General features: G+C 34.9%; 1 protein-coding gene across 1 annotated transcript in view; it reads left to right on the forward strand.

The window, feature by feature from the left end:
• The window catches only part of Polr3B (RNA polymerase III subunit RpIII128), a 75,864-nt gene that overhangs the window by 12,211 nt on the left and 38,099 nt on the right, over positions 1-25,554 (forward strand). The window contains exons 4-10 of the mRNA XM_081760011.1: positions 3,775-3,898; positions 11,112-11,279; positions 14,920-15,077; positions 16,325-16,436; positions 19,382-19,567; positions 21,948-22,061; positions 23,278-23,478. Of these exons, the coding sequence (XP_081616137.1) occupies positions 3,775-3,898; positions 11,112-11,279; positions 14,920-15,077; positions 16,325-16,436; positions 19,382-19,567; positions 21,948-22,061; positions 23,278-23,478 (1,063 nt within the window). The remainder of the gene's footprint in view (positions 1-3,774; positions 3,899-11,111; positions 11,280-14,919; positions 15,078-16,324; positions 16,437-19,381; positions 19,568-21,947; positions 22,062-23,277; positions 23,479-25,554) is intronic.

The raw sequence follows: 25,554 nt of genomic DNA on the forward strand, positions 1-25,554 counted from the left end.
AGAGATAAGTGGAAACATTGTATAGTCTCATGAACCTATTGTCTCATGAAGGTGACGGCCACTAAATGTAGAAAGCTTGTGACACGTCTGTTAGAGATAAGTGGAAACATTGTATAGTCTCATAAACCTATTGTTTCATGAAGGTGACGGCCACTAATTCTAGAAAGCTTGTGACATGCCTGTTAGAGATAAGTGGAAACATTGTATAGTCTCATGAACCTATTGTCTCATGAAGGTGACGGCCACTAAATCTAGAAAGCTTGTGACATGCCTGTTAGAGATAAGTGGAAACATTGTATAGTCTCATGAACCTATTGTTTCATGAAGGTGACGGCCACTAAATCTAGAAAGCTTGTGATACGCCTGTTAGAGATAGTGAGACGCAACGCATTGATCATGTGTTCATCATTAGGGTGGACGTAGTTTAGATGGCCTCAAACAGATGACGTTGGAGCGGCTCAGATTCATATAGGACTGTCACGCCAGTCATTTAAAAGACATTTTAACACCGTTGTGTTAATTTTAACAGAAACGGTTCTAGATTTCTCTAGCCTGGCCCCTTCGTTAGTGAATAGTAGTACTCCGCTATATTGATTTAGTAGTGTGTGATGCTAGGCCTAGTATTTCTATAATTTAAATACTTTATAATCACTGGAGCATATTTTGAGGACTCCAAACAATACTTTTCTACCTAGTAACAATTTTTCTTTACGAACATTTCATCAATTTGGTCCTACACAACTTAGAAGAGTGGAGAGTAAGATTATAGCTCACTTTCCATTTAATTCGTGTTATGAGCCTCCAAAGAGTGAAAAATCTATTCACCACATCATTAGTTTAGTGGCGTATCTGTATACTGCTCCTTAAGAAAGGGCGAGAGATGCTTTGAAATTGTTTGGGTTACAATTAACACAAGAATGTTAAGGTAAAATGTCTTCGTCTTTTTAACCTTCGGTCGGACACAATGTGAATTGTAACACCATCGGGCACAACTGATCTGTTAGACTAACCTTAATAATTTGCCAATTTCACTCTAATAGACTGAAAGGCTGTTAAAACATTTTTTTTCTTAATTATGTATTTCAAACGAAATTTGAAGAGTAAAACATCCATTATAATGACAAAACTTTATATTTTTTTCTAAAATTTCATCTTTCATAATTTTACCAATTTCAAGCAATTTTAATTTTGTTTCTGAGAAACCTAATTTCAGAAGAAGAAAAAATTAGTTTTGTTGTCTTATGAATGTTCTTCAGTTTTAGTTCCTAGACTGCTATACTGGAAAAGTTACTTTATCATTGAACATAGGGGTCCTTAATAGTGTGGAGCGCAAACAGCTGATGCGACTGAAAAAATTCCATCATTTTACGGTAGAAACCGTTTATTTCCAACAACTTTTTTCTCATTTTTTTCTTATTTTTACTCATAACAAAGTTGGTCTTTGGCCCCGGACTTTTCATACACCCTCTAATTGTTTTAGTACTTTTTCACTCCATTACTATAAACTTAAAAAATATTTGTTGTTAATTTCACAAATGAGTTGTGCCCGATGGTGTCAAAAAAAAAAGGGGGGGGGGCAATATCATTAAATAACATCTTTAGTATTTAATCACACACACTTGGTATCTGAGATTGTTTGTCACAAAAGGGTGTAAGCACTGGCTGTCAAGGTTACAGGTGACAAACTCAGTACTGCAGACTATATTAAACTTCGAGTAACAACAATGGAGTTATCGTATAGATGGCGGAAAAATTGGAAGCTTGAATGGAGCCAGTGACATTCACAGGGAAACTCTAACAAGTAAAGGGTCCAAATGGATGAATCGAGTTACGGGATGAGACAGTGTGCCTGATAGAGGATGTGAAAATATGTGTACGTGCAAAGTTATAGCGGCTGAGCTCCATAAGAAACGGAGGGGGAGGGGTCAAAGTTGGTGGGAGAAGGACTATTCTATATTATAGAAATACATCAAATAAACTGTTGAATCATAAAAATATTGAAAGATAGACAATGCAAACCGTGATAGTTTCACATATTGGCAAAAGAAGAATGGACAGAGTATCACGAACCTCTGCCGCCATCTTGAAATCCGCCATCTTGAAATCTGATGTTTTTTAAAATGGAGAGGTCATGCGACACATGTCTTTCAGACTGTTTTGATCAGTAATGCAATGCTGCTGTCTGTTGTGTCGTATCACTAACCGATGATGAATTATGACCTGTTTTATCCTTTTGGATACTATCGAAACACATGCTCAAAATGACAAAAAAAAAAAAAAAAAAAAAAAAAAAAAAAAAAAAAAAAAAAGCGGAAACTGTTCTTTTAGACCGGAACAGATCTCTTCGGCACACTATGTGAAGCAAATTGGAAGTAATGTCATAAATAACAATGTAATAATATATAACTTGGATATCAAATTTCACTGTTAGTTTTCTTGGCTTGTAGATATTGTAAAATCCTCTCAGTTTATGTAAGGTAGAGCAATTACTGTACACGGGAATTTGGACATTCCCTTCACCGGGCGTCGTGAGAGAGGAAAGGGAACCCAATGACCGTGTGTCTTAGGGCTTAAGGATAGGTATCTTTCAATTGACCAAGCGTCGTGAGAGGGTAAGGTAAATCCAATGGCCGGGCGCCTTAGGGATTTGGTGGTTTGATCAACCTGGATAGATCGATGCTTGTTGATGCGTGCTCCTCTTTTATCCTGGAGTGTCGGCTACCCTTGGTGATCTTCGTCTTGCCGACTGCTGGCGAATGTAGGCGACTCCTCTTCGGGTCCGTCGTCTGCGTTGTTTTTGTTTACTATTAACACGTGTAGTACACACATGGTTATCGCATGTTATGGAGACATGTAGAACCATACAATATGTTTAACTTGGGTCTACATGTGTTTCCGTGATAATCCAAACTTTCAACATACGAGTATCAGTTTCGTAAACAACTATATAGATTATCCTAAATCTTCAAATTAAGTACAGATAACGATCACTCAAGTTCATAATTGACTTTTTGAGAACATTCTGGCCTTAATTGATATATCACATGACTACCTTTCCATTTCAAAAAATATAACAGATTTCAATATGGCGGAGGAGGTTTGTGATCTATTCTGCCCGTTCTTCTTTTGTCAATATGTGAAACTACCACAGTTTGCATTGTCTATCTTTGAGTATTTTTATGATTCAACAGTTTATTTGATGTATTTCAGTCTATAACAGAATAGACCTTCTCCCACCAACTTTGACCTCCTCCCCGCGTTTCTAATGGCGCTCAGCCGCTATAACTTTGCACATATAGATATTTCCACATCCTCTATCAGGCGCACTATGTCTCCTCTAGCAACTCGATTCATCCATTTAGATCCTTTACTTGTAAGTTTGGCAAATAAAAGTGTTGGCTCTTCATTCCACAAATTGTACGCGCCCGACGGAGGGTTAAATGATGAATATGCGTTATGTAGTGTCTAAATTTGGTATATATTGACTTCTTTCTTCAGAAAATACGTATGACTGTAGCTTATACTTTGACTGATTATATAATCTGAAAAAAATAAATTAAAATTTACCATTGTATTGTATACAATAAAGAATATGTTTGTTTTGCGGAATAAACTTATTTTGTAGCCTAAAACATTGAAATTATGTACTTCTCTTTTCCTTTATTTGTTCAGTTAACAAGAAAATTAAAATTATCGTCAACGTTAGCTTTAGACGATTCGTTAGTTATATGAAATTTTTGTAATTTTGTTTGTTTTTTGTTTTTCCTTTTGTAGAATGCCAATAATGCTGAGAAGTTCCAACTGCGTTCTCACTGGAAAGTCTCCAGCCGAATTGGCTAAGATGAATGAATGTCCTTATGATCCAGGCGGTTATTTTGTAGTTAAAGGACAAGAAAAGGTAATAATATACTCGTCATTTTCTAGATTTAAACTAGTCAAGAGGGACTGTAAGAAAGAGAGAGTTTGAAAAGAACTTGGAATGTAGTATCATTTACTCTAAGTTAATGCACTTTTTTCGCATTAACAAAAGTGCACCTATTGTAACATGTAACTTCTACGTAAGTGTAGAGGTCATTTTGATCCCTTTTCATACGCTTTTTTCGTGTTGAATAAAAATAAGGGAAAGAATCACGATAGCTCATCTTTAAAACTTTTACTGTGGTGCAGAAATCTTTTGATCTAATCCCAGGTCATGTAAAATCATGATGGACAATTTTATGTCCATATCGGAATTCTCCTATTTTGCTCTTAATATCTTTCCCTGAAGTTAAAATCTGGCTAAATGGCTTTCTTGCGCCCGAAAACTGTATATGTACTTTATTTTGTGAAAATCATTTTGCCTATTTTCAAGATAAATTTTACGAAGAATTTCTAGCTTAGTGTTCAATTTGATAGTTGAGTTGAAGTAATTTCAGTTATGTTGTCAGACAAAACATACTTGACGTAGCCTACAATTTCTGTAGTTTGCGTGGTTTATTAGAAAAGTTTTGAAACTAGTGTATCGAATAAAATTTGATAGCTTAGTTTTTTTTATTCCGTTGTCTGTAACGTACAGCCGACCTTTTTCACGTTCCAGGTAGTATAGTGTTACAGAAATAAAAACAACTATAGTGTAAAATTCTGTCTTTTGGGGGTAGAGCTAAAAATGGTACACGGGATCTTTTGGATTTTGCCAATCACCTTTTGTTGGAAAATTCCTCTTATGTACAGTAATAATAACTAATTACAGTTCAAATATTAAATTCCTCTTGGATATTCGGTGTTTTGTTGGTGAGCTTGTAGGAACCCAGAGAACAGGTGTCCTAGGGTGACGAGATCCAAGGCTCTTCCAGTCAAGGAATGTGTATAAATACCTCTCAGATACCAGGCGTCCTAGAGAGTGGTAAGGATAAAGGAGCTCTCAGAGACCAGGCGTCGTAGAGAGGTAAAGATAAAGGAGCTCTCAGAGACCAGGCATCCTAGAGAGTGGAGCTGATGATAAATCGGTGGAGATTGGTGCCTTCTTCGGTGTGTGGGCTCCTTTTATCCAGTAATGTTGCTGATTTCATTAATCTTCGTTGACGATCATTGAGTATGGTTGACGATGTTTTCTTCGTAGTTGTCGTCTGAAGTTATTTTCAGCCAGCACGTGGTGTTGGAAGCACGCGTAGAACCTTGCAATGGATGCAACGTGCTAGTAAACGGTTCATATTTTTTTATATCGTACATAAATTAATAATAAAATAATATAGTGTATTAGCAGAATAAGAAAGTGTTTAGCAAAATGAAAATCATAAACTACATCAGATTGGCAACGAACGACATGCGTTTTAGCGCCATTTGAATTAGTTTCTCTCCATTTTCTTGGAAAGTACTCATGAAGCTTCAAGCAAGCCAGTTTGTTCATGTGGACTCGAAGTGAGCTATCGTCTGAATGGCGTATCTTTTACTGAATATCGCAGTTAAACAGAAATTAAAACTTAATAGTTGATCATAATTTTGGGCTATATGTCATTAACCATTACCGGGGGAGAGCAGTGGCAAAATGGCGACTTACACGTGCTGTTGGGTCTGGGAAGAGATACCGAGTATCTCAGCGTGTACGTAGTACCTCAACACGTTAAAGAGAGGTAGTCCCGTATTGCTTGGACGATCCTACCGGGAGGGGAGTGTCTGATTCCTGCCAGCTAGGAGGACCAAACGAAAGCGGGAAAGGTCCAATCCCAGACACATTTGTAACGGCTCTAATTCCGCGGAAGGGAGGAAACCCTGTAGGACATGGGCCGGCACCAAACTGAAATGGTGACTTAACACGTACAGCACCTCAACGTGTGTGTGGTACCTCTACACACGGCGGTTGCCAGTTGAACGATAGAGGTAGGCAGGGCCGGGATGCAAGCCCCCTCGGGCATTGCTTGGGGTTCCCGGATTGGGTTGGACTCTACCGGGCTGTGGTCATACCGTGGGATTCGGTAGCATATGGAAACTTATCCCAGGAGCCTGGGTAACGGTGAACATGTGCGGGAGGTGAGCTTGCCTTATAACGCTGCACCATGCCTGCAGAGTATGGTAGGGCCTGACTCGCTAGCAGGACCGCTCCACCAGTAGGTTAACTGGTAGGCACTCAGGTCTTCGGTCTGGCATCGCAGTGGGCGTATTCCACTCCCTCAGTGAATGGGGGTTACACGCTAAGGCGTCAAGGTTAGGGGACAAATCTTGACGGTGCACATCGTGCACGAGGACTCAGTTCCAGGCACGAGCAACTGCGGGCGGGGTGCCTTGTTTGGCGGAACCCGTCCATCAAATAGACCGAACGGTCGCGGGAATGCTGTCCATGCATGCAATTAAGCGTGGACTAGTAGACAACTAGCATCGTGTGTACTGTCCTCTGGCTAGTATCATAATGAAATACTTGACTAGTGTATATTTTAAGATCAGTTTCTTAGTAGTTGGCATGCTTATCGTACAGTATACATTTTTAGATTTACAACAAAGAGAAACTGGTTTCTATCGATTTTCTCGAAAACTGTGCATTAGGATTTACATTGACCATATCATTTTGTTCAGGGGGGAAGGGGCGGTGGCTCAGTGGTAGAGCGTTCACTTCCGGTGCTTGGGGTCCCTGGTTCGATCCCAGCTCGCGCTGTGTGGACTTCGTGGTGGACAAACACCGTGCTCGTGGATTTTCTCGGGGTTCTCCCGTTTCCTCCCACTTTCTTCATGCCACCATTTCACTCATCTCTCATCATCACCGTCTCCTTTAGCCTAAGCGGCATTATCGTGGGACGTAAAACTCAAAGATTTCATTTCATTTTTCATTTTGTTCAGCTGAATTAGATCTATTGATTGTTTTATGTTTCACCTTTGGACATTTTTTCCTTAAACGCTAATAATATTATTGAAAATCCGGTACTTACTGTGCGATGGTTTCATGGATACAGAAATCTCCTTTGATCTTAAATGTACGAAATAATTAAAGTCTTAAGCTCATTTTGTCATTATCCTGAAGATACAATTACTTCTTAAAACCACTTCATCGTTAACTTCCCTCGTATGTGTCATCGATTCTGATCCTCGTAAATCAGATGTAAAAATAAAACCATATTTCTACAGTACGACTCAGAAATTGAAATATAGTAATTGCAGAAAAATACACTGTAAAGCGTCTAATTTCTTATTTTTACACAAAATAGAAGTTTCTCGTGATCAGTTATCAGAAAGAAGAATCTGAATATTACATTTGTAACAGCACATTCAGTTGCAGAAGATTTCTCTCGGGTAGTAGATATTTCAGTAGTAGATGGTTCACCTCTCGTGCGTGGGTTTCCTGGTTCGATCCCAACTCGCGCCAAGTGAGCTTTGTGGTGGACAAACACCGTGTGTTTGTGTGGGGAGGGTTCTCGGGGTTATCCCATTTTCTTCATTCCGCTATTTCGTTCATTTCTCATCATCACCGTTTACTTTAGCCCACACGACATAACTATGGAACGTAAAACTCAAAAGATTTCGTTTCATTCTCATTTCCTGAGGTGCTGCCTCCCAGGCGATATGCTATTCTATCTTGTTAATGCTATTTAAAGTTGATATATTCCATGTTACATATTTATTTGTGCTCAATTGTGTTATTCTGCAGATGGTTCTAATATAATTGCTTTGAATACTCTGTTTATGTATTTATGTTATCATATTACTAACAGATGTATATTGCCTTTCAAACTATCTACTTTTGACCTAATGGTGTATATTGTGGAATTCTAACTACGTGCATTACAAAATTCTGATTACTCTAAATTTTTACCCATAATTTCTAGTTTTATAAAAGACTAGCTCTTAGCTAGCTGGGGCTCCGCCCCCCAGTCCCCCACGTTTGCTCGGCCTACGGCCTCGCATCTCTACGTATTAGCCTTTGCATCAACAGTGAATTTCGTGCATTTGCTCTTCATTTTTTCTGATTTTGTCCAGCTCGGGGCTTCGCCCCCGCATCCCCACCTTTGCTTGGCCTACGGCCTCGCACCTCTTAAACCTGCAATTATGCCGAGTTTCAAGTTTCTTTCCATATTTAAACTATCTAAAAAAATAAGATTTTGTATCCCAAGAACGCCTATTTAAATAACATGGAGATTTCTTCATCTCCCCTTTAGACCTCTTAAAAATAAAAAATATTCACTTTTGGCAATTTTCCTGTAGGTTAGTCCCAGAAGGCTACAATCATGCCAAATTTCATCATTCTAATCCTGCCGGAAGTGCCTAAACATTTTGGAGTGTAGAAGACGTCCCATATAAATAACATGGGAAAGATTTTTCAGTTCCAATAGAACTACCCTAAAATTGGAAATTTTTATTTGTACCGGTTTCCTTGGGTAACGGTCACATAAACGTACAAGCATACCGAATTTCACGTTTGTATTCCAATTCCAAGTATGTAAAATATGAGATTATAAGTAAATATATATATATATATATATATATATATATATATATATATATGGGGAATTTCTTCATCTTCCCTTTAGACTCCCTAAAAATTTAAAATATTTACTTTGCTATTTTTCTGTCGGTTAGTCTCGAAAAGCTAAAATCACGAGAAATTTAATCATTGTAGTCCTACAGGAAGTGGCCAATAATTTTGGGGTGTAAAAGATGTCCCATATAAATAGCATGGGAAAGATTTTTCAGATCCCCATAAAACCATTCTAAAGTTGGAAACTTTTATTTTTGCTGATTTATTTAGGTAATGCTAACGAAATCGAACAAAACACGAGATTATAGCTCCAAAAAAGGACCCATTTAAATAATATGGGGAAATTCTTCATCTCCCCTTTAGACCTCCTAAAAATTAAAAATATTAACTTTTAGTAATTTTCCCGTCGGTTAATCCCGGAAAGCTACAATCACGCCAAATTTCAACTTTCCACGTCAACCGGAAGTACCCTTTAATTTATGTTAGTTTATGTAGTTTTATATATATAGTGGCGAAGTGTATTATGAGGCTCTGAGGCCGGGCTTACCCCGTTTCCTACCTTATATTTTCTTTATCTTTGGTTTCTTATAAAATAAAGTCAATACTTCAACATTTCGGTTTTTTCGGTAACAAAATAGTAGGTTGGAAATACTCCGAGTCCCTTCCGTCTGAGCCTCACCAGCTCGGTAGACAGGTTTGCGAGCTATGCTGCTCAGGGAGCGAAGCTATTGTCGCTTGGGATTGCACGCATTGTTGGGAAGGTGCGAAGGCTCGCCTCTGGGAGTTTAATTTTAACGTTGAAGGCATCTTTCAATGCTAATATGTTATAAAATGATATCCTTAACACAGAGTAAGAAGTTTCTGTGTAGAATTGTGTATTTCTATTAGTGATAACTTGTTTAATTTAGGTATGTACTCACAGCATTTATTCAGAGTAGCTGCTTTTATAGAATCAGTGGAGTATTTACGATTTTGTTTCGAGAAGTTTTGCTAACTTTATTCCTGGAAATGTGAAAATTGTGTAGTATGTATAAAACAATAAAACATTGCAATAAAATTTCTGTGAGTATTTAAGCCCGGAAGCCACCCCCGTAAATATGTCACTCCATAGAATACAATATTAAATATCTTGCGCTGATTCAAATAAAGTTCCTTCTGAGTTTTAACATTTCTAGTGAAGTCATTATCACGTGATGCATTAATTAAACGCAGTATTGTACTTACGCAAATAACAAACGCTTATCCAAGAAATTTGACAGCTAACTGTAAGAATATACTTTCTTTTTTTCTCTCTCTCCATTTTGAAATATGCAGGAAATGGAAACAGCAAGTGAGGAGGAAATCCTCTCATCCCCCTTGCAAATCCCAGACAGAAGAAAGTATGAATTGCACTACAAAATATTTGTAGTGGAGCTAAATGGGAATATTCCATTAATATATATTGCGTGTTTTGCTCATGTAAATATTTGTTGAATAATAATAATAATAATAGACTACTTTCCGTCTACTTTTGCTTATATATTCATTCTTTCGTGTTAAATTAAACAAGAACAAAACTACTATGTATACATGCACATAAATTCAACTGTAAACAGTGTTAGAGATACAGCTAAGAAAGTTCTTTAAAATAAATAGATTTGGTAGTTTTTTTTAAGTCAATAAGAAAAATAGACTTCTGGGTGTAATTTTAAACATTTTATGATACATTAAATGCTATCTGTGTTATTAGTGTGTAGGGCCTACCGTACTTGTGGGATTACGCTTCGCCACTATGACATTAATGAAAATCGAATTAAAATAATCAAATATTGCAAGATATTAAAATATTATGTTCATAATTGTTAGGAGTATGTGAGCCACTGCTAGAAGAAGATTGACCTGACATTTAACAATATAGTTTTTAACATATTCAGTACATTAATATATCTATAAAGAATGTGTCAGAACACTTAATTACTATTGGAGCGCCACAAAATTGATATCTCAGAACCTACGCATCAGAATTTACCCTTAAGCATGAAAGTGACTGTATGTGTGTGTCTTCATACCTCTTGAACCATCCGATCGTTCTCGATTAATTTTTCAACATAGATGAGGTTCGGGCCTGGGATGGTTTTTATTATTTCACTTTGACGGTGCGACTTTGGGGAGGAGGAGATATATAAAAATGACACTTACAACGCCGTTTAAATCCAAGTTTATGGCCAAAATGAAACGTATTCTCTCCGTGTGCGTAGAGCAGGTATTGTGCTAGTGTGAAATAAAGTTTAAGACTTAAGCTATACCTCATTATCCATACTACGTACCGTCATTTTGGTGGTGTCATAATGAAGAGCTTACTAATAATATATTTCAGTATTTTTCACCTTAATGGGTGGTGTGGTTTTCGTTCAGTGTCAGTTTCTTAGGTTTACAAAATAATTTGCTTTTCTCAATTTTCTCGAAAACTACGCATGAGTTTTTACACTGATGCATATCATTTTCTTCTACTGAGTGAGATTTATCGATTGGCGTTTGTCTGATTTTTTGTCCTATTTTCTCCGTTAATCGCTTTTAATAGTATGGAATTACATACTTAAATTCGCTTCTTTTTATATTGTACAAAAATTTAAATTTTACTTATTTATTATTTCATTGGCTTACCACAGCTCTTTTTCCTTTTTTGAAACAGGTTATTCTGATTCAAGAGCAGCTGTCAAAGAACAGGATGATTGTAGAAGAAGATAGAAAAGGTGGAATTACCTGTCAAGTTACCAGCAGCACTCATGAGAAAAAGTCAAGAACCAATATTGTCATGAAGAATGGCAAATATTACCTCAAACACAATACGTTGCAAGATGTAAGTAAGGCTTAATTTGTGTAAGAGGCTGCTTATTCAGTGACAGTTCTAAGTACATGATTGTGTTTGAGATGCTAGAATAAAATGAGTTATGTAACAAAGTAAATAAATATCAAAATAATTATTAAGCTTTGAGTGAAAAAGACATTACAATATTTCGGTAAGTAGCTTTTATGAAAATATAATTAGATGGTAAGAGTAAGTAAATTTTATAACTGTAGAGACGCTCTCCTGGAGGAGCTGTACTGTAAAAACACTAAATTAAAGATAGCAGCTACCGTATGTTGATATCTAGTGGTTCAACAGTTCAGTTCCCCTACTTAAGCGTGTCTACAGGCTTACAAGTCACTTATTCGTATCATCTAGTGAGAAGATCCTTATTGCCAACACACCAGAAGAAAAATAAGGATGACTTAGATAGCATTTTAAGTAATTCGGAGGAAGATTCTACGTGAACAAATTAACAGGAGCTAATTAACGTAGGAGTTTTCAACTTGCCAATACTCTCATAGGTAATAACTGTTTTGATGTTTATTATAAATGAATGCGATAAAATATAAACTTTTACATTTTAAATAAGTTTAAACTTGTTTCGGACAGCTCAATAATTATGGTACTATACGGGGTTCTATTGTGTTTATTTCATATTGTGACGTGGAAGGGGGAGGGGGGCACCGTGACTCAGTGGTAGAGCACTTCCTCTGATGTGTAGGATTTCTTATTCGATCCAGCCCAAGTAAGTTTATGGTGGACAAGTTCGTGTCCGTGGTTTTTCTCGGGATATTCCTGTTTCCTCCCACATCCTTATTCCACCAATTCTTCCATCATCATCCACTTGCCTTAATCACGTGTCTCTTAGCCTAAAAGGCGTAATCGTGGTACGTTAAACTGAAAGATTTCAGTTCATTTACTGCATGTTGTGTTGAATGTTTATAACCTGAGAACCGAAAAACTGATAATGACCAAATATTTGAAGGATAATGGTCATTGATGAAAAGATTTACGGTATAAAGAGAACCATATTTTTGGAAAATAGTGCCTCCATATCATTTTCATTTGGTTAACAGTGAAACTCACATTGCTACAGTTATATACAGGCACCCCGCAATACATGATCGTGTCGTTTGTATAACGGAATTCAACCATAAAATAAAAATAAGAAAGTAATCTTACGTTTTGCATTTGAAATCCCATTATCTAGTTACTGTTTCCGGAATACTGGATAACTTAATATTTAATAAAAACTGATTGAACTGATGTTTTGAGGACTTCCCACAGTAAAACCTCTTTCCAAACTAATTAAGATCATAGCCAGATAAGGAACGAATAAAATGCCTTTGTATGGATCTTTTTTTAATTTATTTATTTTATTTGTTCCTATATAAATTTAAAACCAAGTTAGATATTAGTCTGCAATTTTTTTTCCAAGAAAAGAAAATTTGAAATTTAAAAACGACTTTCTAATCGTAAATATCTATACTACAAAGTTTGTGAGGACTCATTAGATGTAAGTTTTTGGCGATTTTTGTGCAAGACAAGTTGAGAAAAGTATAAGAAAATAAATAAATACTAATAATAAATAAACTAAATATTTCATCAAATATATATGGCTACGATGTTTAAAAGTCTCAAATTTATCCAAAGGGTGCAATATATAAAATTAACAATTATTATTATTATAAATAAAATAATAATTGTCCTTATTGACAGTCTGACACATGAGATGCTACAGTCTTATTCTTTATGGTTTGCACTCAGTATGACTGCTTAAATGTAATAAATAGCAGTGGCATGTGTACACTGCGTGAAGAAGTTTTTGTTTGTATGACCTATTTTTTGGTTTTAGTAGAGAGGTTGAGTCGACATGAAATATATTCTTGGAACAGTTAATTGATTTTACAGAACTATTTCTCGTTGTCTATTACCGCTTTTACTCTAAGCGATGAACGTTAAAAGTGGAAGCGGTTGATTTCTACCACTTCCGATGAATGGATTACGTCCATCAACGAACTTATTTCTTAGCTTTTAATCCTTTACACCTTGACCAAAATTAATGGTGTATCCATCAATTAGTTCTTGAGATTTTGTGTTTCTCGAACGGACACACGGACAGACGAGTAAATGTATGTAGAAGTTTTTAGTAAGACAAGCTTTTATTATTATTATTATTATTATTATTATTATTATTATTATTATTATTATTATTATTATTATTTTATCTTTGAGCTGACTTGGCAAACTTCGCACATCCATCGTAATAATGGTAGTCCATCACGTTTTATTCTTAAGCGCAATGGCGTAGTTTCAGTGCTGCATTTGAGAATCGGCTAGTATACTGTGTTACGTGAGACCATCATTTCGCATGTACTTGGAATCTACAAGATTAAGAGTCCAAACGTGAACTTTCTGAAGTATGTATGTATTGTATTCTTTGGATAAAAGCAAGATAGATACATATTGTGGTTCGCTTGTAAATTACCTGCACACTAGCGACATCTCTTGACGTCAGGTAAGAGGCAGTCCAGCTAGCAACAATTATCAGCATGTCTGGGAACTATTAGTGTGACTAACAGACTGTGTCGTCTTGCTTTTTAATAAGGGTTATAGGAATACATATGAGAAGATTTGATGAGAAAATGGGCGCTGTTGCTCCAGTATAGGGTTCATTTTCTTAATTTGTAAAATATGTTTTCATATACATATTTTTCTCACTTGCTTTGCGTCAAATGTCATGAAAAATGACCACAAATGAGTAGGCCTATTTGAAATTTATAACATAGCCATATATTACTAAATTCGGAACAACAGTGTCAAAGATACAATCATAATAATAAATAAGTAAATAAACTTAAATATTTTTGTGCAAGCGGTCCCGGGTTCGATTCCCGGTGAGGTCGCTCGGTCGAAAAACTGTAACACGCTTTTTCAGGCCAGCCACCCTGAATGAGGTTTTCCTTTGTTTTCCTTATTCACACCAGGCAAATGCCGGGGTGGTGCCTAACTTATAGATCTCAGGCCGATTCCTTCCGTCCCCAATCCTTTCTCCCTTCCCTTTCCCCGGTTCTGTGCTCGCCGAGGGACGTCATCCCTCAAATCGTGAAGGGCTAAATGGCCTTAGATGCCGAAAACCGAGAAATCTAAAAATCCTAAATATTTTTCTCGGAAAATGAGAACTTCTGAAGCTAAGGTTTGACACGCCTTCAGCTACGTAGAAATAAATCACTAACAGAATGAAAGCAGGTAGAAAAGGTCAAATCCATGCACACGTATTTTATCTCCTGCTTACTCGGCTATTCCTTTCTTCATTTTTATAATGATAATGTACTTGCAAGTTCTATTTGATACGTATAAGCTCTTAGAGTAAATTAGAAGTATTTGCTCTTCTTATAATAGCTTGTAGTCGCTAATTATTTAAGTGTTTTTATATATCCTGAAGTTTTTGTATATCCTTGTGTATTTTTCTTCAGTCTCTGGAAACATAATGTAAAAATACACTCCCAAATCTTAATGTAGCATTTAATTTTATAAGTCAACTTAAAAAAATAAATTTACGCACAGTTTGTTCATTTCTATCTTTATATTTAAATGTGATTAATTTCTTTTTGTAATGTTAATATATTTTGTTATTTAATTTTTGTAGGATGTACCAATTGCAATTGTATTTAAAGCTATGGGCGTTCTAAGTGACCAGGAGATAATGCAGATGATAGGGACAGAGGATAACATTATGACATCCTTCTCACCGTCACTCGAAGAATGTTCCAAGGCTGGAATTCTAACGCAGAATCAAGCTCTCAGGTATGCTGTGGTACTTGCTGTGACACCGTATCCTAAGAAAAAAACCTTTTTATATTCGCATAGTCTGTACTTTATAGCATTGGCATTGTTCTATATTTTGAAAACAAAAAGAACTATGGATAAATGCTCTACACATTCTGAATCAGTACTTCCGATATAACCAGCTGTTTTCATTGTCATGATCTGTTTTCCAATTTTGTCTTTTCGAGGTCTTCAACTAGAAGCAGTTGTATATTTAATGCAATTATATTTTCTGATTAGTATGTATGTATATAGTTAACAAAATAATAGAAACATCGAGTAATATGTAATATTTTAATGTTACTTCGAACAGAACTGAACTGTAGGTATTTATTAACATTCAGAAAATGTTTATATTTATTTTAGATAAAAAATTTCGTCTAGCTTGGGTGAAGATGGGAAGGAGTTTAATATGCTAATGGCATTGCCTCTTTGTATGGCTAGGCTTATCCTTTGTGTCAAAAAGTAACCACTTCTAGGATCTCCTGATTTATTAATTAATTTTGATCCTAATTCCTTTAAAAACATTCTGGCTTCTTTGCTAAAAACGCCCATTGTTTCCGTGGCAAACGCAATAAAAATGTGATCTTCTTTAAGTTTTGAATATTTAGAATGTTTCCGCATACACGCTGTCTCTGCTGCACTTCCCGCTTCTTCACTAGTTGACGTTAAGTAAGATGGGGCAAAAGTATCTACACATGTTACATCCCATACTAGACATTGACCCCTTTTCCAAGGTGTCAAAGTAATTCCATCTGGCCGCTTATTGTCATTCCGATACATTCCTGGTGGCTCTAAAATGTTAGGACAGTCTATACTGGTGAGGGTTCGTTTTATTATTTGATTTAATTCACTGTGACGTGAAATTCTCCCTCCACTTTTGATGCAACTTAATGCGTGTAAGCCTTTCTCATCCATCCGACTTTGACACGCACATGTGAATTCATAGCAAATTAAACTGTAGGTTAATTTTAACGTAGCACTTTTTCATTGAAACTCAATAATTGATAAAATTTAAAACATTATGATAAGCTGAGCAAAGGATGACGCGTAGAAAAGTTTTCCACGTGGTATTGGAAACTCTGGGAGTATGTGACACGCAAAAGAAGATATAAAGTAATGTTGAACAAATTTAGTTTTTATCATGCATGTGCGTTTGTTCTTTGTTATTAGAGTTTAATAATTAAATAAATTATAAGGTTATTGTACTGTTATCTAATTTTAAGGTATTTGGGTTCGAAAGTGCGGCAAAAAAGATTTTTCGGTGGAGGTCCAAAAAAATCGCCTGCGGATGAAGCTAGAGATCTTTTGGCTACCACTGTGCTAGCCCATGTCCCGGTAAGTTTTGTTTGGAATGTGTAATGCTTTCAAATCTAAATAGTTTAATCAATACCATTTATAAAATAATTTAATGAAATTATTGTATGTACGTATGTTCCTTGTCACATTAATGTTGAAATAATCTTATATTAAATTCGTTTCTAGTTTAAAATTATGGAGTGAATAATCATAACTAGCTACTAGAATTTTGACCGCTGCAACAATACATACGAATGCTGTATCGTGTTTCTTTACTGCTACATTTATGATACTTAAGGTATCAAATAAATTTAATTGTATTTTCACCATTTTCTTGTACGACTTCGTATTTTTGTACCTTTAATATTGGCCGTATTCTAACTAGAGGAAAATTAATGAATTAATTGTTTGCTTGGGAGCAGAAAAGAGAGATCAAAGTACTAACCACCATAATAGGGCTGATCTACCACACACTTAACGAAATATACGGTCCACGCTTATAGGTCTGACTTTCTTCTTAAGTTAGAGGAAAATATACAGAATGTGTTTGGACTCAAGAAAATTCTCCTCATTTGATTCAGTTAATGAGTTTTTCCTTGTGTAATTTTCAAAGTAACAGAATGGACACTTTGAAGTTCATTGCTATTGTTACTTGCGTGTAATTCTCTCCATTCGCATCTAATGTTCATAGTAGTATTAGAACGCCAGGGAGATAAAGTAGTTTAAGCAGAAATGCATCAGTGCTTTCCAAAGTTGAATAAAGTGTTATAAATCTTTCAACCCATTTATGACTGTTTTTTTTAAGAGAAGGTGAAGGGCAAGGAATAACAGGTAATGGAATAAAGAATCAAGTAAAAATTAAGACAAATCAAAAAATAAAACTAAACTAAAAAAAAAAATAAACATTGGTTTCAAGTCTATAAAAGCACACAGTCGTTGATGGTAGAATAAAAATGGGAATATTCGGTTCATCAACTGTTAATGTCAAATGAAAGTGGAGCTATTTTTGCTGCTATCATCAAATCAATCAAATCTGTTAAGATTTAATTCTGATTTTTTTTTAATAGTTGTTGTTAGATGTCAGTTTTCTATAATAACTTTACGTTATTGATCTTGGAACTATTCCTAAAATGTTTGATAACCTAAAAATTTTGGCATTTTTACTTCTAGTATATTTATTTATTTATTTATTTATTTATTTGTAAAATTGTTTACTTATGTGACTTTTGTCGTATCAATATAATTGTTTCACAATTTCAAATGGTTTAAGCTAAACTTTAGTGTAGACTTCTTTTCTTTCCTCATAAGTGGTGAGCTGAAGAAAACAATGACAACTGTTCTTTTCTATTTCCATTGTGTATTATAATTATAAGGTTCAAATTACGTTGCTATAAAGTAAGTTAATTTCACTTTCTTTTTTCTTTCTTTTTAATGAATCGTCGATGTAGCAATAATAACTTAAAAAAGCACTGTTTGTAGTCTTTTAAGATAGTTGACTGATACTGATCACACAATTATTGGTAAAAATAAATAAGCAAATAAATAAAAGTAAGTAAGAAGGATGTTGAAGTTCCTCAGTGTGCGGGGTAAGAACTCTCTTCGAACTAAAGGGGACGCGGTGGCTCAGTGGTAGAGCGTTCACCTCCGGTGCTTGGAGCCCCTGGTTCGATCCCAGCTTGCGCCGTGTGGACTTTGTGGTGGACAAACACCGTGCTCGTGGGTTTTCTCGGGTTCTCCCGTTTCCTCTCACTTTCTTCATTCCACCATTTCATTCATTACTCATCATCACCGTCTCCTTTGACCTAACCGGCATAACCGTGGGACGTAAAACTTAAAGATTTCATTTCATTTTCTCTTCGAACTTTAAAAAAAAAAAAAAAAAATCAAACTTGCCCACTATCTTGTATATTTCTTCCATTCTGTAATTGGAGAGTTACTTTTGTTAATAAAATATTAACTTGTTTGTGGTTATGTTTAATAGATTGAACAAGTACATATCGACAATGTTAGAAATTGAACTGAACGCTTGTAGTATTTATATTAACGATAGAAATAATAGCTTGATACAGGTCTTGGGAACAATATTTGATATCCACTTGAAAGTTTTACTCGAATATTGTGGAAATTGTACAAAACTCGTTCTTCTGTTACTTAGCACATTGATTTCATACCCTATTAGTAATTCAGTAATAAAACTCCAGTATGATTATTGTACGAACTTCAATGAATAGTAATAACGGAGTAGCATTCGTCAACTGTTGGTAAATTAGTGTGGTAAGTAACAAAGGAACGGTTGCCTTCCTGGTACGTATTAATTTTACCACTCACATTTTCGACCACTTGTATTTCTTTCCTCAGCAGTCTCTGAATACGGCTCATATAGTGAGTTGAAACATATAAGATTTACAGTTTAAGAGGGATGTAAAACTGGAATATATATGATGTAAGTTTCTGCAATGAATTTAGTGTTCTAACAAAAATGGGGTGAACCATTAATTATTAAATGTTAAATATTCGGTAATCAAATAACTTTGTCGTTTTGAGGCTTGAAACAAATTTTGTATTTGAAGGGTAAAGTAAAAAAAGAAGGAATGTCACAAAACGGCATTTTCGAGAAAACGATGTTTTAATATTGAAAACCGCGTAAGAGGAATAGGGTTAGTTAAATCTTTCGCCCCTTTTTACATGAACATTTCTACATCTACGCATGCATGGTATATATAGTCAAATAGTACCAAGAGCCACCAACAGATAGGACAAAGCACCGGAAAAAGCACATACTTGGATATGACTTGTTTTTTCCCCTTCCCCTTCTTTTAATTTATGTTTAAAACTTGAAAGAAAAAAACTATGAAGGATTGTATTGCTTTCTGTTGTTTTGCTTATCTCTGTTTTCGTTTGAAAGAAACTACTTTCTATACTGTAATATTATGTTCAGTGAATGTGTAGATTTATATGTAAAATATAACTGCGTGTATTTGTAGGTAGAGAACTTCAATTTTAAAATGAAGGCCATGTATACAGCTTTAATGATACGTCGTGTGATTCAAGCCCAAAGTGATACAAAAGTAATTGACGACAGAGATTATTACGGGAACAAAAGATTGGAATTAGCGGGATCTCTTTTGTCCTTGCTTTTTGAGGATTTATTCAAGAAATTCAATTGGGAGGTAAGCACCAGTTGAATGTTGATTGCAGTAGTCATAGCTGTATTATTTAGTGAATCGTGTAAATTGAGAATTCGATTAGTGTGGTCTGTTGTTGTTTAGTATAGCGCTAACGAATAAGAACGAAACAAAGGAAAGAGGGCACTGATAACTATGCGGCCCACCCTGCTAGACTAAAATAAGGGCCCACTTTATTATGTTAAAAATAATTGTAACTTGGTTTATATGCTTTATCAAATATTAATTTATCTTCTAACCTATAAATAGTGTCACATTATATATTAATATAAAAGCAAAAGATTAGTTACAAAAGTTTTCAGAAAGCTTAAAAAGGAACATTTTCATACTAAGCATACAATGTATAGTTGGTATCATCTTTTTAAATTGTAAATACACACAACACTGGAATTGGTGCTTTTAGTTACTGTTTTCTCATATTTTTAAAAACTGAAAGATTAGTCTCATTAGAAAACATTTGCACTAAGTAAAACCTAATCTGCAATCAGCTATGAAATAATAAATAATGAAAACAGTTCGAGTAATAGTTTATTTCCTTATAAATCAGATCTTATTTCAAATCGACTAAGATTTACTTATAAATAATATACTGTACATACGCCAACCAAAAATCTAACTTATTATTTCGAACATTCTTTACATTGTTTACCAGCTTTTCATTTCAATTTGTCTTCCTCACTTTTCATTATTTTCCGAGTTCCTCTCTTTTACTTCTCATATTTCTCGTTGTCAACTTTTACTTACAATACCTGATCTTTACATATTGGTTGATTCTAGTTTCTATTATGACGAGCAAATTGAAACAGCTCCTCTCGGGTTTGTTCTCTTCCCACTTGACAGTAATTAGCTAGGATATTGAGAACACAACTAGGAAATTCTTCTAGCGAACTAATCTCATAGAATTGATAAAGATCTAGCCAATGAATATCCTTTATCAGTGTTTCTTTGCAGATAAATCGATAATTTGATCGCTGAATTGCCATATTGAAAAGAACATTGAAAACGTTTATCTCAAAAGTACGATGGAGAATTGAAATTTCTTGCCTCATCGGTGCCCAGTCGTCTATGACATCTGAGTGTGTTGACAATGGGCCTGCCTCGCAACTGTTGCGCAAAACCCTGTTCGAGGGCTCGATCGTCTATGGAATATTGTAATGTTGATAAACGTAAAGAAGAGTTTTGTTTTAAAATTATTATTATTAATAATAATAATAATAATAATAATAATAATAATAATAATAATAATAATAATAATAATAATACTAATAATAATAATAATAATAATAATAATAAGAAGAAGAATATGCGGGCACAAGGAAATGGAATATAAGTTAGCTAGAAATATTTTTCATGCTGGTCTACTCTCTGAGGTTTAATGGGATCCACCTCTACCTAAAATTGGGGTGACCCCACCCGGCATTTGTAGGGTAGGATGCATAAAGTTTGTCGCTCACACGCAGATATTACGCAAAGTTTTCGATTGGGCCCGAAAAGATTGTGGAGCTTTCTAAATTTATTCGTTTGTTCATATCACCGGTATTAATTTTCATTCATTTGTTTTAACATATTATTTTCTTCATCAATTAACTCCATATTCTGTATTAAAAAAAAGGTGTTGGTAAACAGGCTAAAATCATGCTAACCGGCTTCAAACTAATATCATAGGACGAACATGTCACGACTTCTTTTTGAGGGGATAAACATAGCCCTTACCTTGTTCATTGTGTATATAATAGTTTCCCTGAAGTTTCAATCCTTATTGCGTGGTCTTATACATCAGGATTAAGTCATTCACATGTAGATTGAATCACTCACTTTTGGTACAAGTGTTCTTAAATTTAAATAAGACTTCGTAATAGTTTTTGTAGAAAAATGCTATGGACATTTCTTGATAAAAGTACTGGAAATTACAGTAGAGTCAAACAGTGTATGAATCAATTTTTGGATTCGGATGGAATTTTGAATCATTATTTCTCATTTTAATTCATACATGTAACAGAATCTACATGTGAGTGACGTAACCTGGTGAAAAAGGTCACAGAATAAGTTGTTGAAACTGTTCAGGAAAGCTACTATAGACATAATTAACAAGGTAAATGCTGGCATAGTCCATATTAATTCAAGCAGGCGAATGATTTTGATAGTCTCAGATGTTATTGAATTTAACATATGTTAAAATTCAGGACAAAGTGAAAAACTATTAAATAATAATAATAATAATAATAATAATAATAATAATAATCCTGGGCCACGATACAAGCGATTTGTCACGTGCAACTTTCGGCAAAATATTAAAATGCCGAAATTTAATTTTTTTTAAAAAATGGAGTGGTTCAAGATATTTAATTGCTTTTTATTCTTTCAGTTGAAGATGATTGCTGATAAAAACATTCCGAAAAATAAGGCTGCTCAGTTTGATATTGTAAAACATATGAGGCAGGATCAGATATCAATGGGCCTTGAAAATGCCATTTCAACAGTAAGTTTTCTGTTATCTTTTTTTCAGTATGTTAATACAAGATGATGTAGTATGTCGCTTACAGTCCATCTAATCCTTTACATATCCTTTAAAACATCATAAGTAAAATGTGTTTGACGTAATCAAAATACTGTGTCTTTTTCTAGTAGATCGTTTTGTTTATGTTGGTATGACTTCAATATTTGAATTGGATTTAAATAAAGCATGATTATCAAATAATTATTTTAACGTATAAAGGCAGGTAAATTGATTCATTAGTCCTCTCATCTTGAATTGTCAGTTTTACTGACTGTGGTAACATTTTTAAGATTTAGAAATAAGATGACATTGGATAAAAGGTTCATAAAAAATAAAGTTGTCCTTTTTTAAACTATTGTGTACAGATGGATTTGACTTGTCTTGATACCTTCATAAATGTATATCGGAGAAAAGGCTTTTTCGTTCGTTGTTGTCATTAGAAAATACAGAAGCCAACTGCAGTAATTATTCGATGTCCATTATAAGTTCAGAAAATTTTACGACAAATGTATTTGTGCACAATGTAATGATGTGTAGCGCTATTAAGAAAAGTGACTGCTATTATCTTCTACAGGAAGGGTACAGTTGGTAGAGCGCTCGCCTCATGTGTGAGGATTCCCTGGTTCAGTCCTAAGCCATGTGAGCTTATGACGGACAAGTTTGGTGTTTTTCTTTCTCGGGGTTCTCCTGTTTCCTCCCACTGTATCTTTTACTAGTTCTTTCCTGATCATTCACTTTCATTGGTCGTTGTCCTCTAGTCGAATAAGTAATCGTGGGACGTTGAATAAAAGAGTTTATTTTCGTTACCTTATATGAGCCTTTTATCGAATTTCACGGTTACCACAGCTGTATCTGTTGTGGGAGATCCAGATTCGATTCGTGATTATTCTGATCCTACGTTATGCTGTAGCTGTAGGTCTCCTGTAGCCTTGGTGCTGAAAAGAGACGTTGAACTGCAGACCAATCAATCAAAGTATAAAAATCAAAATCTCACATTGTAGATTTTGATCTTTAAACTTTGTACCCAAGTTTAGTAACCAATTAAAATATAATTTTATCCTTTTACGTCATAGCAAATTTTCGACGATTCAACAAGTAATTCAATAAGGGCAAATGAGTCACAAGTATAAAATGTCAAGTTTGTTACTTTATTACTTCTTTGTGTGATTTTTTAACCCAAGTAAATCTATTCTTGTAGGGTAATTGGACTATAAAAAGATTCAAGATGGAAAGACTGGGAGTAACGCAAGTGTTATCACGCCTGTCTTTTATTTCTGCTCTTGGAATGATGACCAGAGTGAATTCTCAGTTTGAAAAGACGAGGAAGGTGTCAGGTCCAAGGTCATTGCAGCCATCTCAGTGGGGAATGTTGTGTCCCTCTGACACTCCTGAAGGAGAGGTTGGTACAGAATTTGATTATTTAAGTAGAAAGCAATATATACTGACTATTGCAAAGCCATAGTTTCTTATAGTATTTCTGCCGTCCAAAGGCATATAAAATCGTATCTGCGGGGCTGGTAGGAATTTATTAACAGTTGACAAATCATGATAAAGTGACAAATCATGATCAAGTGATAAAAGCGGAAAGCCGTATCTACAATATTGGCGATATTATAGGTATAAGTCTTACCGTGTTCGTAAGTTTGCAGCTTTTTTCTTATCAAAACCAGTTTTTCAGCAGCTATGGTTTTTTGATTTGGACACACATTTCTATTCTTACGTTGGACTATTCTTTAAGGATAAATTCTTCAATGAGAATGTTTTACCAAACTCCTTCATTTTCTTCATTGGAAGATTTTTTTTTTTTATTGCGGCCTGATTACTGGTTGCCGTTGTACTACCATCATCACTTTGAAAAATAGTGGAATAAACTGAGGAGCAGCTTACTATCAAAAATTCTTATTTTAAATTTAAAATAATCATTTTAAGTTTTTTTAAATGGTTTTAAAAAATAGTAATTGTGTTCAAGACACCAAAAATAAAAAGTAGAATTCGAGTTATAAAACTAATCAACATGATCGCTGCTAATAAGAAATACTTATGATTGTTTCAAGAAAAATATAAAGTTCTTTAATTAAAAAATAGATATAGTGGAAATACACTTAATTTAGGTTTGGATAATCAATTTTGAAATATTTCCTTGCTTTGGTTTGGCTTAAATTTTATTCCTTAAATTTCTAGGTATCTTGAATTTTTGACGCCTAGGTATTATGCTAACGAGTTTGCTATAATAATCTTTTTCATGTAGTTGTGTAATTTTCATCAAGACGCTAAATTCAAAGCCGCTAGCATGACAGGTATGAAGGATAGAGTTGTGAATGCGGCTTAGATAAGTGTGTAACTAGTACATCCGCTTCCATCGCCGTATTTCTGCTTGTCCAACCGGAGTTCATTACTTCTAAATTATCTCATGATGGTTGTGTCGCCATCGAATCGAATCTTGGACCACATACACCAAAGATTCTCACAGAACGTAATTTTCATCCATATTCCGCGTCATATCACATTACAGCTTTCCAATTAATACCTACACGGATTTAGTCTGATCACTTGTGATGTTTTCTTTGTTCAAAAGTCGTCATGAACATGACTAGAGCGCTTTTAGTCTTTCTTTTTTTTAAAAAAGAATAAAATGTGTTTTTTTCTGTAGAGAAGGAACGTGGAGCAAGATGCCGTTCTCAATGACAAATCTTATAGAAAATAGCGAATGAAACTTTGAGACCAGACCTTAGAACTTGAAAATTACCTGATTTTGTTCAGAGACGAAATCTTAATTTCTTTTGGAGTACGTCGCGTTGAGCTTTGTTTGAAATGTTCCAAGATGATGATGTAAAATCAATCCAGAAACTTGTAGAAAGTAACTCGATAAACGATTCCGTATAATATAATCTGTTTTTAAACAGCAGTTGCTTTGTGGTGTAGAAAGTAAAATAGCAAGGCGACTGATATTATTTTCGGTGATATAGGTGCCTGAAGAGAAAAAAGTTAAGAATCCATTAAGTAAACACCTAGCAACTAATTTTCATTCTTGAAATTACAAACAATTAATATATCAATAATATATCCTTGTTAAATATCAGTATGTTGAATTATTGTTAATTTTAAATGTAATAAGAAGAATGTCTGACACATTACTATTAACTTAATAAAACTGTCCTTGTGGTGGCCCCGCGTAGCATAGTCGCAAATGCTCTTGTTTTCGGTGCGAGCGGTCCCGAGTTCGATTTTCGGTGGGAACACTCGGTCGAAAAAGTGTAAAAAGCTTTTTCAAGCTAACCATCCTGAATGATGTTTTCCTCACACCAACAAATGCCGGGGTAGTGCCTAACATATAGGTCCCAGTCCGCTTCCTTCTTTCCTTTCCTTCCCCGGGTAGTGTGATCGCCGAGGGACAACATCCCTCATACATGATGAGCTAACATGTCCATATATGCCGAAAGCCCAGAAATCTAAATCCCAAATGCAATCCTAAAAT

Source organism: Thermobia domestica, chromosome 5, assembly GCF_964235325.1.
Source record: "Thermobia domestica chromosome 5, izTheDome1.hap1.1, whole genome shotgun sequence".
Lineage (NCBI taxonomy): Eukaryota > Metazoa > Arthropoda > Insecta > Zygentoma > Lepismatidae > Thermobia > Thermobia domestica.